The 14,336-nt window shown below is 43.3% G+C and overlaps 1 protein-coding gene across 1 annotated transcript in view; it reads left to right on the top strand.

The window, feature by feature from the left end:
* Positions 1 to 14,336, top strand: part of nup88 (nucleoporin 88) — a 108,205-nt gene that overhangs the window by 41,019 nt on the left and 52,850 nt on the right. Inside the window, exons 7-10 of the mRNA XM_072469137.1 lie at positions 7,709 to 7,859; positions 8,128 to 8,226; positions 9,686 to 9,776; positions 10,097 to 10,201. Of these exons, the coding sequence (XP_072325238.1) occupies positions 7,709 to 7,859; positions 8,128 to 8,226; positions 9,686 to 9,776; positions 10,097 to 10,201 (446 nt within the window). The remainder of the gene's footprint in view (positions 1 to 7,708; positions 7,860 to 8,127; positions 8,227 to 9,685; positions 9,777 to 10,096; positions 10,202 to 14,336) is intronic.

Here is a 14,336-nt window from a genome sequence, read left to right as displayed (position 1 = left end):
GAGTGTAATCAAAGGGTTGGTCATGTCTTTTTAACTTTGTATTGGATGTGAATTGTCAAGTCTTTGACACCACCTGGATTATACACACAAGCCTGTTGACAGGGTTAATTTCCCTGCAGAGACAAAAAAGGGCATATAGTGGGTGGATAACTTGGAATGATGCCATTTGCATCTCTAAACGATTTTTATATATGTCACTCATAGAACATAGAATATTACAGCGCAGTACAGGCCCTTCGGCCCTCGATGTTGCGCCGACCTGTGAAACCACTCTAAAGCCCATCTGCACTATTCCCATATTGTCCATATGTCTATCCAATGACCATTTGAATGCCCTGAGTGTTGGCGAGTCCACTACCGTTGCAGGCAGGGCATTCCACGCCCTTACTACTCTCTCTGAGTAAAGAACCTATCTCTGACATCTGTCCTATATCTATCTCCCCTCAATTTAAAGCTATGTCCCCTCGTGCTAGACATCACCATCTGAGGATAAAGGCTCTCCCTTTCCACTGTCCACCCTATCTAATCCTCTGATCATCTTGTATGCCTCAATTAAGTCACCTCTTAACTTCTCTCTAACGAAAACAGCCTCAAGTCCCTCAGCCTTCCCTCATAAGATCGTCCCTCCACACCAGGCAACATTCTGGTAAATCTCCTCTGCACCATTTCCAATGCTTCCACATCCTTCCTATAACGCGGCGACCAGAACTGCACGCAATACTCCAAATGCGACCGCACCAGTGTTTTGTACAGCTGCAACATGACCTCATGGCTCCTAAACTCAATCCCTCTACCAATAAAAGCTAACACACCGTACGCCTTCTTAACACCCTCTCAACCTGGGTGGCAACTTTCAGGGATCTATGTACATGGACACCGAGATCTCTCTGCTCATCCACACTACCAAGAATCTCACCATTAGCCCAGTACTCTGTCTTCCTGTTGTTCCTTCCAAAATGAATCACCTCACACTTTTCTGCATTAAACTCCATTTGCCACCTCTCAGCCCAGCTCTGCAGCTTATCTATGTTCCTCTGTACCTTATAACATCCTTCCGCACTGTCCACAACTCCACCGACTTTAGTGTCATCTGCAAATTTACTCACCCATCCTTCTACGCCCTCCAGGTCATTTATAAAAATGACAAATAGCAGTGGCCCCAAAACAGTCAAATGGACTGGGAGTAAAAGTTGGATTGCTGCCAAATTACTGCTTATCAATTGTCTTAGAACAGTGTGCTCTTGAAACATAGATTTGCTTGTGATCAGACTTGTTTTGTTTTTTAAAAACAGCTTCCGCATTGTTTGAAGTTTTAATTTCCAAGCTAATTTTAAACATTTAGTTTAAAATATCAAACACAATAACTTATTGAATATATGACTGAACCAATCTTGCGCTGAATGAACTTGGTTTTCTGTAGATGAATTCATTGGCTTTGTTAAAGAAAGCACAGCTATCAAGATTTGTTAATTTCTTTAAATTAATAAAGCAACATTCAAAATAATGACAGTTTCTCAAGTTAACAGTTCTTTGCAACTTTTTGGCGATATGTGACTTAGGGCGTATCCCTGTAGCCAGGAGGCAGGCCTTCATCGCAGGAGTCCAATTTGTAATCATGAAATCTGAAATGCGCAAAATGTCCGTCTTCAACACGAGAAAGGAATTTCATATCTTTTCTGGAATTCTTTTTCGAAGCGAGTACAGGGGTCGGATTTGTCGTTAACGGAGGAGGAGAAGCAGCGATTGATGTGCTATTTTTAGCAGTTGCTGTTTTGGACTGGGACTGAGGTCTGGGTAAGATCAAGTTTAAAGCTGCAGACGGTTCTGGTTTTAAACCAGTGACAAAATAGATTTTAGATGATAGATCTTTTAAATGGTTTAAAACCCAGGCTGTTGTCTTTATCACTTCAACTCCAAGCTGTTTGGTGGTTAATGGGTAAGTTGTATTACACTTTGTTTGCCACTAGGCTCGTTGCTCAACCGAACAGGCTTTTCTTGTTTAAAAATCTCACAGTCTATTAAAGCTGCCATGAGAGCAGCGTAGCAGGGATAGGGGGGGGCTGGCACTACTGAGCCTAAGTGAGTATTATTGGGCCGCTAATATTTCAATGGTGAGTAAGTGGATGGGAGAGGAGGAGGGAGCGGCGTGGAAGAGATTAGAGAGGGCGTCCTGTAGGGGGACTAGCCTACAGGCTATGGTGACAGCCCCATTGCCGTTCTCACCGAGGAACTACACCACAAGCCCGGTGGTGGTGGCTACACTGAAGATTTGGGGACAGTGGAGACGGCATAGGGGAAAGACTGGAGCCTTGGGGGGGGTCCCCGATAAGAAACAACCATAGGTTTGCCCCGGGGGGAATGGATGGGGGATATGGAATGTGGCAAAGAGCAGGAATAACGCAACTGAAAGATCTGTTTGTGGATGGGAAGTTCGCGAGTCTGGGAGCGCTGACCGAGAAATATGGGTTGCCCCAAGGGAATGCATTCAGGTATATGCAACTGAGGGCTTTTGCGAGGCAACAGGTGAGGGAATTCCCGCAGCTCCCGACACAAGAGGTGCAGGACAGAGTGATCTCAAAGACATGGGTGGGGGATGGTAAGGTGTCAGATATATATAGGGAAATGAGGGACGAAGGGGAGACTATGGTAGATGAACTAAAAGGGAAATGGGAAGAAGAGCTGGGGGAGGAGATCGAGGAGGGGCTGTGGGCAGATGCCCTAAGCAGGGTAAACTCGTCGTCCTCGTGTGCCAGGCTAAGCCTGATTCAGTTTAAGGTATTACACAGGGCACATATGACTGGAGCACGGCTCAGTAAATTTTTTGGGGTGGAGGATAGGTGTGTGAGGTGCTCGAGAAGCCCAGCGAATCATACCCATATGTTTTGGTCATGCCCGGCACTACAGAGGTTTTGGATGGGGGTGACAAAGGTGCTTTCAAAAGTAGTAGGAGTCCGGGTCGAACCAAGCTGGGGGTTGGCTATATTTGGGGTTGCACAAGAGCCGGGAGTGCAGGAGGCGAGAGAGGCCGATGTTTTGGCCTTTGCGTCCCTAGTAGCCCGGCGCAGGATATTGCTAATGTGGAAAGAAGCCAAGCCCCCGGGGGTGGAGACCTGGATAAATGACATGGCGGGGTTTATAAAGCTAGAGCGGATTAAGTTCGTCCTAAGGGGGTCGGCTCAAGGGTTCACCAGGCGGTGGCAACCGTTCGTCGAATACCTCGCAGAAAGATAGACGGAATGGGAAAAAGAAGGCAGCAGCAGCAGCCCAGGATCGGGGGAGGGGGGGGGTGGGGGGGGGGTGGGGGGGGGGGCTGGGGTGGGGAGGGGGGGGGTGTGGGGAGGAGGGGGGGGTGGGGAGGGGGGAGGGGGGGTGGGGAGGGGGGGGGGTGGGGAGGGGGGGGGTGGGGAGGGGGGGGGGGAGGGGGAGGGGGGTGGGGAGGGGGGGGGGGAGGGGGAGGGGGGTGGGGAGGGGGGGGGGGGGTGGGGAGGGGGGGGGGGGTGGGGAGGGGGGGGGGGTGGGGAGGGGGGGGGGAGGGGGAGGGGGGTGGGGAGGGGGGGGGAGGGGAGGGGGGGGGAGGGGGAGGGAGGAGGAACCAGAAGGACTCTCAGGGTTGTTAATATATACTGTATAGTATGTATAGGTCGTTGCTACAGATAATTATATATTGGACTGTTAAATTATATTTTTGGAGAGTGTTACTTGTGACAAGGCAGTTGCCAATTAGGGCTAGTTTTCATTTTTGTTATTTATTATTTATTCATTTTTTGTTTATAAAATAGGTCATTGTTATTTGTGTTGTTATAATATTGTGTAAAGGATGCACAATGTACTGTGTTGGTTGACCAAAAATTTTCAATAAAATATTTAATAAAAAAAAAAAAAAAGCTGCCATGAGAGGCTTTTGGATCGGGGCCAGCAGTATGTCGTGGTCAGTCTCTGTGTAAGATAATGGGTTTGTTCTGGGATAAAAGTGTCCTTGAACCCGGAACGGACCGATAGTCCATTTGGCCAGTCTCCCCCTGTGGAACTTCAATCAGTGAATTCATTGTTTTCATGTCAGTAGCAGCTTGCAATAATGCAGGATTTGATTTAGATATCACTGGTACATCTTGGGCCTTAGTTAAAATCATTTCAACTCTTCCCATTGGTGGCGCTGTTAATTTGTCTGTCAGTAATTTGTTATGACATTTCATGGTGTCCATGTCACTTTCCAAAATACATTTTTCCTCGAGTAACTAGCAATTTTGACTTTTAAGACCATCGTTTTCTGATTTAACTGTTGAAGTTTGGATTCTGAGTAGGTATTTCTCTTTTGGAGTTCATCAATTTGTAACGATTGTTGTTGAACTTTAAAGGTTTCATTTTCCAATAATGTTTTAATCTGATCACATTGTTCAAGGTTAGATTTTGCGTCTCATAATTCTTCAACAACTGCGGCTAGTTGGTCTTTAGTGGACTTAAGGTCATAATCATTTTTAGTTTTTGCGATTGTCTCTTGCTGTTTGCAGAGCTGTGCCATTACTGCAAAAGACCATTTAATACGTTTTCCTCTATTTAAACGTGTGGTTTTTCCCCATGCCCTCTTGATGTTATCAAGAGACCACTGCCCTTTGGGGATGTCATATTTTGATTCAATTTTTGTGGCTACTTCAGAAAGTCCAAAATGTCTATAAATCAAAGATCGAAGATCTCCCAATATATCGCCAACAGAGACATCCAGTAAAGCGCGACATCCCTTGGAAGTTGTGGGAAGTAGTTCTCTACCATCTGAAGGTTCTGAATCTATTTTAGGATTCATGTCCGCCATAAACTCAGCCTTACACCCAATTTTTTAGTTGCCATCCACGTTATGTGTAATCTTGGTACACTACCGTGACGATTTCCCTTTCAGCCTCAGCCACGTGTTTTTAGTTTCAATGACTGGCACCCGACTGAATAACACAATCTGAAAAAGGTCCTTTCTAAGGGGTCGGAGCACTACTTGATGCGGCTTTAAGACTTTTAATGGGTGAAAAAGATGTTCTCTTACCCCAGTCTAGCTGTTTTTCTTTGGGTCTTCCGTTCTTCTGGGTTTCCATTAACAGTACGATCTTCGGACTTCCGTTTTCCTCCGATTCTCCCCGATCGTCTCCCGACTCGCTCTGATTTCTTCCGATCGCCGCCTCAGCGCTCCTCCCCTTTGCCGAACTACGCCAAATCGAAGAGATCTACCATGCGATCTAGTGAAGTCTCGCAACACTAAGACTCAGTAGAAATTTGAATTAAACAAATCTTTTATTGCCTCTACTTGATTACATTTGAGAGAAACTTAAATCTATTCTCAATAAAGTCCGGCTAGCAAAAGGACTTGAAGAGAAGTAACTTATAAACAATTTAACTTTCAAAAATAATACAGAAATGGTTTCTTGCTTACAGCAAAACAGCTTGCATGAAATTCAAGAGTTAGAATGGAAAAGTGAAAGTAGAGATAGCGAATAGTTAGATCAAAGCATAGACTGATCCCGGAATAAAGATGGCCGTACGGACCATCATGTTTAAGGAGAATTTTATCAGTCTGAAGCCATCTGTCTACACCTCTGTCGTCCTAATTGGTTTGGGTGAGAATCAAATACATTTGATTTGATGGTTAACTGTCAATCCTCAAAGTGCAACATAAGTTCTGAATGTTTCGTGTTTGAATATTTGTGTATGCTACGGAATGCGATTTTGTGCTATTATCAAGACTTTTTTACTGGTTTTCTGCTGACTGCTTTATCCATATTCTGGACAATGGTGCTTTCATATTACTATGGTGCTTACTTCGACCTTGATCTCGATTACTGGTACAGCTTATTTCTTAATGCCAAACTGACTTTGAAAATCTGTTTATTAGAACAATAGCTTGTTCATTTTGTCAGCAAAAATGTTGTTTTAATCTACAATTAGTTTATGCACGTGTTAGGCTTTTGTGCTTCTGTTGAAGTTGTGTGTTTTGTCATGACCTGAGGTTATGAGTACTGAAATCCTTATTTAAAATGGGAATTAAAACTGGGCTTTAATATTTACATTAAAATAGCCTTTTTACCTATCAGTGACTAGTAAATCCCCTTCAGGGTACAAATATGCAAATCACTAAAATTAGTGACGGAGGTAAAGACAATTAAACACTGGGTTTATTTGTAGAGGGATATAATTGAAAGATGGTAAGGTTATGCTAAATCTGTATGGAACCTTGGTTAGACTGTGCACAATTTAGTCTCTGGATTATAAAAATGAATGTGAAGGTATAAAAATGGGTCATACAAGAGGTGGAGTTATAACTATCCGGAAGGACTGAACACAGAGACTCCTTTCTCTCAAACAGCTGAGGAGTCACTTGAGTTGGGCTTGGAAAGTGGGGAAAACCAAAGTTAAAGACCATCAATATAAGATGGTCACTCATTTTTTAAAAAGGCCAGCATGTGGCACAGTGGTTAGCATTGTTGCTTGACAGTGCCTCGGCCCTGGGTTCAATTCCAACTTTGGGTCAATGTCTGAGTGGAGTTTGTACGTTTCTCCTGTGTCGTGTGGGTTTTCTCCGGGTGCTCTGGTTTCCTTTCACAGTACAAAGATGTGCAAGTTAGGTGGATTGGCCATGCTAAATTGCCCCATAGTGCCCAAAGGATCAGATTGGGTTACAAGGGTAGGGCAGGGGACTGGGCTCAGATAGGGAGCTCTGAGGGTCAGTGCGGACTCGATGGGCTGAATGGCCTCCTGCACTGAGGGATTCTATGAAATCTAGTAGGGAATTCAGAGCGATTTCTTTACTTAGAAGGTGGTAAGAATATGAAATGTGATAGCGTTGTTAAGCCAAATATAATCTGAGCATTTAAGGGGAAGCTTGATATTTGCATAAGGGAGCACGGAATAGAAGTGATTGGATTAGATTTAGAAAGTGAAGAAACATGTGTAGCTTGTTATGGGCCAGGGTTTAGAGAACCCCAAAGTGTATCATGGAGTTCAGCAAAACAATGTTTATTCTATGAACTCAAGTTAACCCTTTTAAAACATCCAATGAACATCTTAGCAACCATTAATTCAAATACAATCCCCAAAGAATACACTGAGTAATCCTTAATAACTTCCCAAACAACATCCAGAAGACAAAAGAAACACCTTTTAACAGAAGCACATCAAGTTTACATTCACTGCTGAAAACATTTATAATTCTGAATTCACCAAATGATCAAGAGATAGTCTTTTCATGGCAGAGAGATCAACAGTACACCTGCTTTGTCTGGCTTCAGCTCCAACACTGAAAACGAAACCAAAAAAAACACAAGACACACCCAAGCTTTTCTCAAAGTGAAACTAAAAAGCAGAGCCAGAGATCAGCTCCACCCACACTCTGACATCACTGCAGTAACATGAGCAGCCAAACATTTCTTAAAGCGACATTCTCATGACAAGCTGAATAGCCAGTTTCTGTGTTGTAGGCTTTAACTATGGAGGGTATCACGGTATCTGAAATATGTTCAGACCCTCGCGTTACGGCCACCCACGAAGCGGCTGCTCCAATTTAGCTGTAGCTTCCAGTTGAAATATTTACCTATGCTGATTTGATTTTGAAGTGTACTAATTGTATTATTTTAGTCTGTATTAAACTGCCTTGAATTGTATTGTTCAGGATAATGTGGACATTATAAATTGTTTTACAGTTGAAGGTTCATTCTCTCCATGTTAACTTTAGGCTAATGAATCTTGGGACCTGAGATGCGAGTCTCTTCCTTCTCTGTATGTGTTTGAATGTGTGGAACTGGAATTGAGCCTGAAGCTGTCATCAGGGGATGATTATGAGCAGTTGCAATCTGATTTCTCCTGCCCAATTGCATTGCATAAAGGTATGGTTTCATTTATTTTTGTGAAATCTTACATATATACATTTATATGGATGATAAACTGAATACCTGACAGCTTGGGTGAAGGCAATAAAGCTCCTAATCTTGTTCCAGTAAATGTTCTATTTGTATGAGAAGCTGATACAAATCCGTCCTTTTTTTTGCCAGATATTTCTCGATCTGTCATGATTTAGATCTCTGCCAAAGCTGTTCCAATACATCCAGTGAGGAATAGTAGCTGCCATTCATTTATGTAATGTTCTCATTCTAGATCCATTATGTCCAACACGGTATCATTGTACGCACTTAGCTGGCATACACAGCATTGGACTGACGTGGGTCAATGAACTGGAACAATTCTTCAGCACAGGTAGGTGTCTCCCTTGCTGCAAAAGAGAGAAAAGACTAGAGAAAGCTAGGGGAGAGAGTGAGCTTTCAAATCGAGGATAAATAAGTCACATGGGTTACTATTACTCCTTATGTATGCACTCAGTTGTCTAGATGATGAGCGGTATTGCAGAATGGCACCAACAGCGTCGGCTCGAATCCTTGTGGTAGTTCACAGAGACCCATCACCTTGCCCCATGCTTGATATGGAGTGGTGTCCCTCAAGCTATATAACCAATTGTGCGCACAAATGGAGAGAGCTGCCTATGGATTATGCTGACTGTGACTGAGAACTGCAACTTTACAGTGACAGGATTTCCTATAGGTTCAATTAGATTGTACCTAAGTGCCCTAAAAGTGAGGAACTGTTCAGGGCACCAGTTCTGTCAACACAAGTTCCAAACATTCAATGTGGAATATTGCTGAAAGGCAACAGTGCACCATAATCAAATGGGTGCTGCCTCTCTGGGAGTTGCTCTGATGCCATAATTTTAAATCCATCCATTACAGCCGTTCATTCAGGAAAATTTCTAGGAGACTGGCATAACAAACTACAAATTCTTGACTGTTTGAACTAGCTGATGTTTTTGGTTTAAGCTAAGAACACTAATAATAATCTTTATTAATGTCACAAGTAGGATTACATTGACACTGCAATGAAGTTACTGTGAAAATCCCATAGTCGCCACATTCCGGCACCTGTTTGGTTACACTGAGGGAGAATTCAGAATGTCCAATTCACTTAAGCACGACTTTCGGGATTTGTGGGAGGAAATTGGAGCACCCGGAGGAAACCCACGAAGACACTGGGAGAACATGCAGACTTCGCACAGACAGTGACCCAAGTCGGGAATCGTACCTGGGACCCTGGCGCTGTGAAGCAACAGTGCTAACCACTGTGCTACCATGCTGCCCTGGCACGAAGAGATCTTGAGCCTGCTCCACCATTCAGTATGATCATAACTGATCATCTGCCTCAACTGTACTTTTCCACTGTGCCCATTCTAGATACGAGGGAATTTTGGAAAATCCCAACCAGTGCGGCTCTGCAGCTGCCTCATTTAGAACTGTAGAGCTGTAGGTCTTTAGGTCCTGAGGATCGCTTCTTTGCTTCTCCGACTGTTTCTTCAGTCTTTATTTATCAGTTTGGTTGCCCTCTATTTCTATTTCAAGACTGGCATAAAATATTTGTTCAAAGCCTCTGCCATTTCCCCAAGATAATTTGGCCTGTCTGTACCTTCTACCTCCTAAGGGACCAATTTTAGCTACCGTCCTTTTTATATAAAGGTAAAGTCACCATAGTCCCAGATGACCATAGGGGGGAGAGCTGACTGGTAGTGATTTAACCTGAGGATCACCACACCACGGGCAAGGGGCAGGAAACAAGGGCCTCTTGTTTCTCCACGTGGAAAACAGCTCATCATTTGCTTTTGTGCCTATAGATGATGAAGATAAGAATGCACTGCGGGAGCTGGCAGTGGAGCAGAAATGCCTAGTAGAACATGTCCTGTGCACCAAGCCACTGCCATGCAGGTATCATCTCCCTATCTTCCCCGTTACTGAATAACTGAAAAATACATGACTGGTTTTATGTTGCTGTATTATGGTTTTGACCTTTTTTTTGTGTTGTTTAGCTCCTACAACCATTTACAAAATCAGTCTTCAAGATTAGATTGGTTAGGTCGATAAAGGTTGAAAAGATGTGGGAGAGGGTGGGGAGGAATGATTGAGACTATGTGCCAATTGAATGCATTCCTTTATTACAAAGTAATGGCAGTTGTGCCATTTTCTCTGATCACATGGCAGCAGCATTGTTTTCACCAGCTTTGTATGTGTTTTTACAATCTTTACAGCCCACCTGCACCAATCAAAGGATTCTGGATCATTTCGGACCTGTCCCTAGGAGCCACAATGATTTGTATCACCGATACATTTGAATGCATAATAAGACAATTGCTGTAAGTACTTTTCTTGTATTAACAGATTAATTGGAAAGCTCTCTTTTAAAGGAATAGAAACGTAGAGTGGGAAAGTGAGCACCTGATTTATTACAAATTATATTGTCAGACAAAAAACTTATGGATCGATAGCATTCTCGACTAGGGAAGTCCCAGGTTTCATCTTAAGCCTCAAACTTAGTTGGAACACTTTAGATCAGTAGACAGAACTCCTACTCCTAATTGCTCTCATATTCTCAGTTTAAAAAGTTGTGGGTGCATGAGTTTTGGATGAAAATAGATATCCAGCTCTTCTGAAACAACCCACAGTCTGGCTGGCACCAAAAAGATGGGGCCTTTGGGCACCGTATCAAAGGCTAGCTGGTGTCTGTTGGGATGAATGTAAGTAATTGTCATATTTACATTTGCAATTATGTTATTAAAAACTGTGTTAAAATGCAAATAGACAAGTATGATTGCTAGAGCGGTGATTAAGGTGTAAAAGTCAGGTAATCATTGATTTTCAGGTGAAGTGTTCTGCTAATAGAACTTGAGAACCATTTGCTTTTTTACAGACGACTAGCTAATGAAATATTGTTTAGGTTTGATGGATCCCTTGGGTGTTGATAATTTGGTCCTGGCTAAACACGTCAGGTGACATCTTGTAAGAGACAAAAGAATTCCTTATGCTTTTGGTACAGATTATGTAGTTAATGGGAGGAGCGAGCTCTGAAAAGTCAGTTGATCCTAGAACTCTCATCTGAGCAGAGGTGTTTTAGTTTGGTTTTGAAAAGTTCTCTTTCCAAAGACCCTGCACAGAGAAATGAAAGTAGAAACCTGTTGTTAACTTTATTCATGAGTGGTATTTGAAATATATTGGTTTGCTCCATTGGAATATGAGTGGCTTGTTTAGGAAGTAAGAAAGTTTTCTCTTTTACTTAAGAACTGTTGTAACTGTTAATTGTAAAGCTATTTCTTTGTTGCTAATGTGGTTAATTTTGTGTTTAATTAAAGTTTGTTTTAATAACCTAGTAGTCAGAGTCATCACTCCTGTAGTGCAGTAACATTTCCTCACAGTTTTACAAATTGCAAATAGTTGGCTTCCTGTTCGGGATCCGAACACTGTGTAACTACCCCAGCATGAATGGTCAACTTCATGGCGTAGCAAAGAGGCAAACGTTTAAGTTGGGAGAGTCTGCAAAGGAATACAGTAAGTTGTGAGTGGTGGATAAAGATTGGCAGATGGAGCATAATGGGGCAATGTAATATTATCCATTTGTAAAAAGAGCAGAAAAGCAAAATATATGAATGGTATCTTGAGCGTGTCGTCTCGGGATTTGTTTAATTGGTACAACTCCCTCATTAAATCAAATCTTTATCAGTGATTCCTTTAAGGGCCTGTCCTTCTCAGTGGGAGTTTTAGAACTTGGAATGAGTCACTTTACTTTTAAGACAAAGGATAGAACATAGAACTGTACAGCATAGTACAGTCCCTTCGGCCCACGATGTTGTGCCGAACTAGTCTGAAACTAAGATCAAATCAACCTACTCCCAGTCATTCTAGTGCACTCCATATGCCTATCCAATAACCGCTTGAAAGTTCCTGAAGTGTCTGACTCCACTACCATTGCTGGGAGTGCGTTCCATGCCCCAACCACTCTGAGTAAAGAACCTACCTCTGACATCCCTCCTATATCTTCCACCATGAACCTTATAGTAATGCCCCCTTGTAACAGCTACATCCACCCGAGGAAAAAGTCGCTGAACGTCCACTCTATCTATCCCTCTCATCATCTTGTACACCTCAAATAAGTCACCTCTCATCCTCCTTCGCTCAATTGAGAAAAGCCCTAGCTCCCTCAACCTTTCCTCATAAGACCTACCGTCCAATCCAGGCAGCATCCTGGTAAATCTCCTTTGCACCCTTTCCAATGCTTCCACATCCTTCCTATAATGAGGTGACCAGAACTGCACACAATACTCCAAATGTGGTCTAACCAAGGTCTTGTACAGTTGCAGCATAACCTCATGGCTCTTAAACTCAATCCCCCTGTTAATAAATGCTAACACACTATAGGCTTTCTTCACGGCTCTATCCACTTGGGTGGCAACTTTCAGAGATCCATGGACATGAACTCTGAGATCTCTCTTCTCCTCCACATTCTTCAGAACCCTGTGTAATCCGCATTCAAATTTGTCCTACCAAAATTAATCCCCTCACACTTATCAGGTTAAACTCCATCTGCCTACAACGGCCATCCACATTATCCGCTACTCCACCAACCTTGGTGTCATCAGCAAATTTACTAACCCAACCTTCAACTCCATCATCCAAGTCATTGATAAAAATCACAAATAGCAGAGGACCCAGCACTGATCCCAGTGGTACACCGCTGGTGACTGGGCTCCAGGATGAAAATTTACCATCTACCACCACCCTCTGTCTTCTATGTGATAGCCAGTTACTGATCCAATCAACCAAATTTCCCTCTATGCCATGCCTCCTTACTTTCTGCATGAGCCGACCATGGGGCACCTTATCAAATGCCTTACTAAAATCCATGTATACGACATCAACTGCTCTACCTTCATCTATGTACTTAGTTACCTCCTCAAAGAATACAATCAAACTTGGGAGGCAAGATTTACCCCTCACAAATCTGTGCTGACTATCCTGGATTAAGCTGTATCTTTCCAAATGATCATAAATCCTATCCACCCTTTCCTATAATTTATCTATGACTGAAGTGAGAATAACCAGCCTATAATTCCCAGGGTTATACCTAATTCCCTTTCTTGAACAAGGGAACAACATTCGCCTCTCTCCGGTCTTCTGGCACTATTCCTGTAGACAGTGAGGACATAAAGATCAAAGCGAAAGGCTCTGCAATCTCATCCCTCGCCTCCCAAAGAACCCTAGGATATATCCCATCAGGCCCAGGGGACTTGTCTATCCTCAGGCTTCTCAATTTCTAACACATCTTCCTTCCAAATATCTACCTCTGCCAGCCTACCAGCCTGCATCGCACTATCCTCCTCAACAACATGGCCCCTCTCCTTTGTGAACACTGAAGAAAAGTATTCATTTAGGGCCTCTCCTATATCTTCAGACTCCATGCACACGTTCCCACTACTGTCCTTGGCCGGCCCTAACTTCACCTTGGTCATTCTTTTATTCCTCACATAAGTGTAAAAAGCCTTGGGGTTTTCCTTGATCCTACCTGCCAAGGTCTTCTCATGCCCCCCCCCAGCTGTCCTAAGTCCTTTCTTGAGCTCCTTCCTAGCTATCTTGTATCCCTCAAGTGCCCTAACTGAACCTTATTTTCTCATCCTTACATAAGCCCCCTTCTTCCTCTTGAAAAGACATTCAACCGCTTTTGTAAACCATGGTTTCTCACTCGACCATTTCCTCCCTGCCTGACAGGGACATACATATCAAGGACACACAGTATTTGCTCCTTGAACAAGCTCCACATCTCAATTGTGCCTATCCCTGACAGTTCCTGTTTCCATCTTATGCTCCCCAATTCTTACCTAATCGCATCGCCGAATTGTGCTCACTATCTCCAAAGTGCTCTCCCACAACCAAATCTAACACTTGGCCCGGCTCATTACCCAGTACCAAATCCAATGTGGCCCCGTCTCTTGTCGGTCTATCCACATATTGTGAGGGGAAACCCTCCTGTACACACTGGATAAAAACAGCTCCATCCAAACTATTTGAATTATAGTGGTTCCAATCAATATTTGGAAAGTTAAAGTCACCCATGACAACTACCCTGTGACTACCGCACCTATCCAAAATCTGCATTGCAATCTTTTCCTCCACATCTCTGTTACTGTTTGAGGTCCTATAGAAAACTCCTAACAAAGTGACCACTCCTTTCCTATTTCTAACTCCAGCCCACACTGCCTCAGTAGACAGATCCTCCTCAAACTTCCTTTCTGCAGCCATTATACTATTGTTGATTAACAATGCTACTCCTCCACCTCTTTTACCACCTTCCCTAATCTTACTGAAACATCTAAACCCCGGAACCTCCAATAACCATTCCTGCCCCTGTTCTATCCACGTCTCCGTAATGGCCACAACATCATAGTCCCAGGTACCAATCCATGCTTCAAGCTCACCAACCTTATTCCTGATGCTCCTCGC

Source organism: Scyliorhinus torazame, chromosome 12 (assembly GCF_047496885.1).
Source record: "Scyliorhinus torazame isolate Kashiwa2021f chromosome 12, sScyTor2.1, whole genome shotgun sequence".
Taxonomy (NCBI): Eukaryota; Metazoa; Chordata; class Chondrichthyes; order Carcharhiniformes; family Scyliorhinidae; genus Scyliorhinus; species Scyliorhinus torazame.
This window is presented reverse-complemented; position numbering and strand designations above follow the sequence as displayed.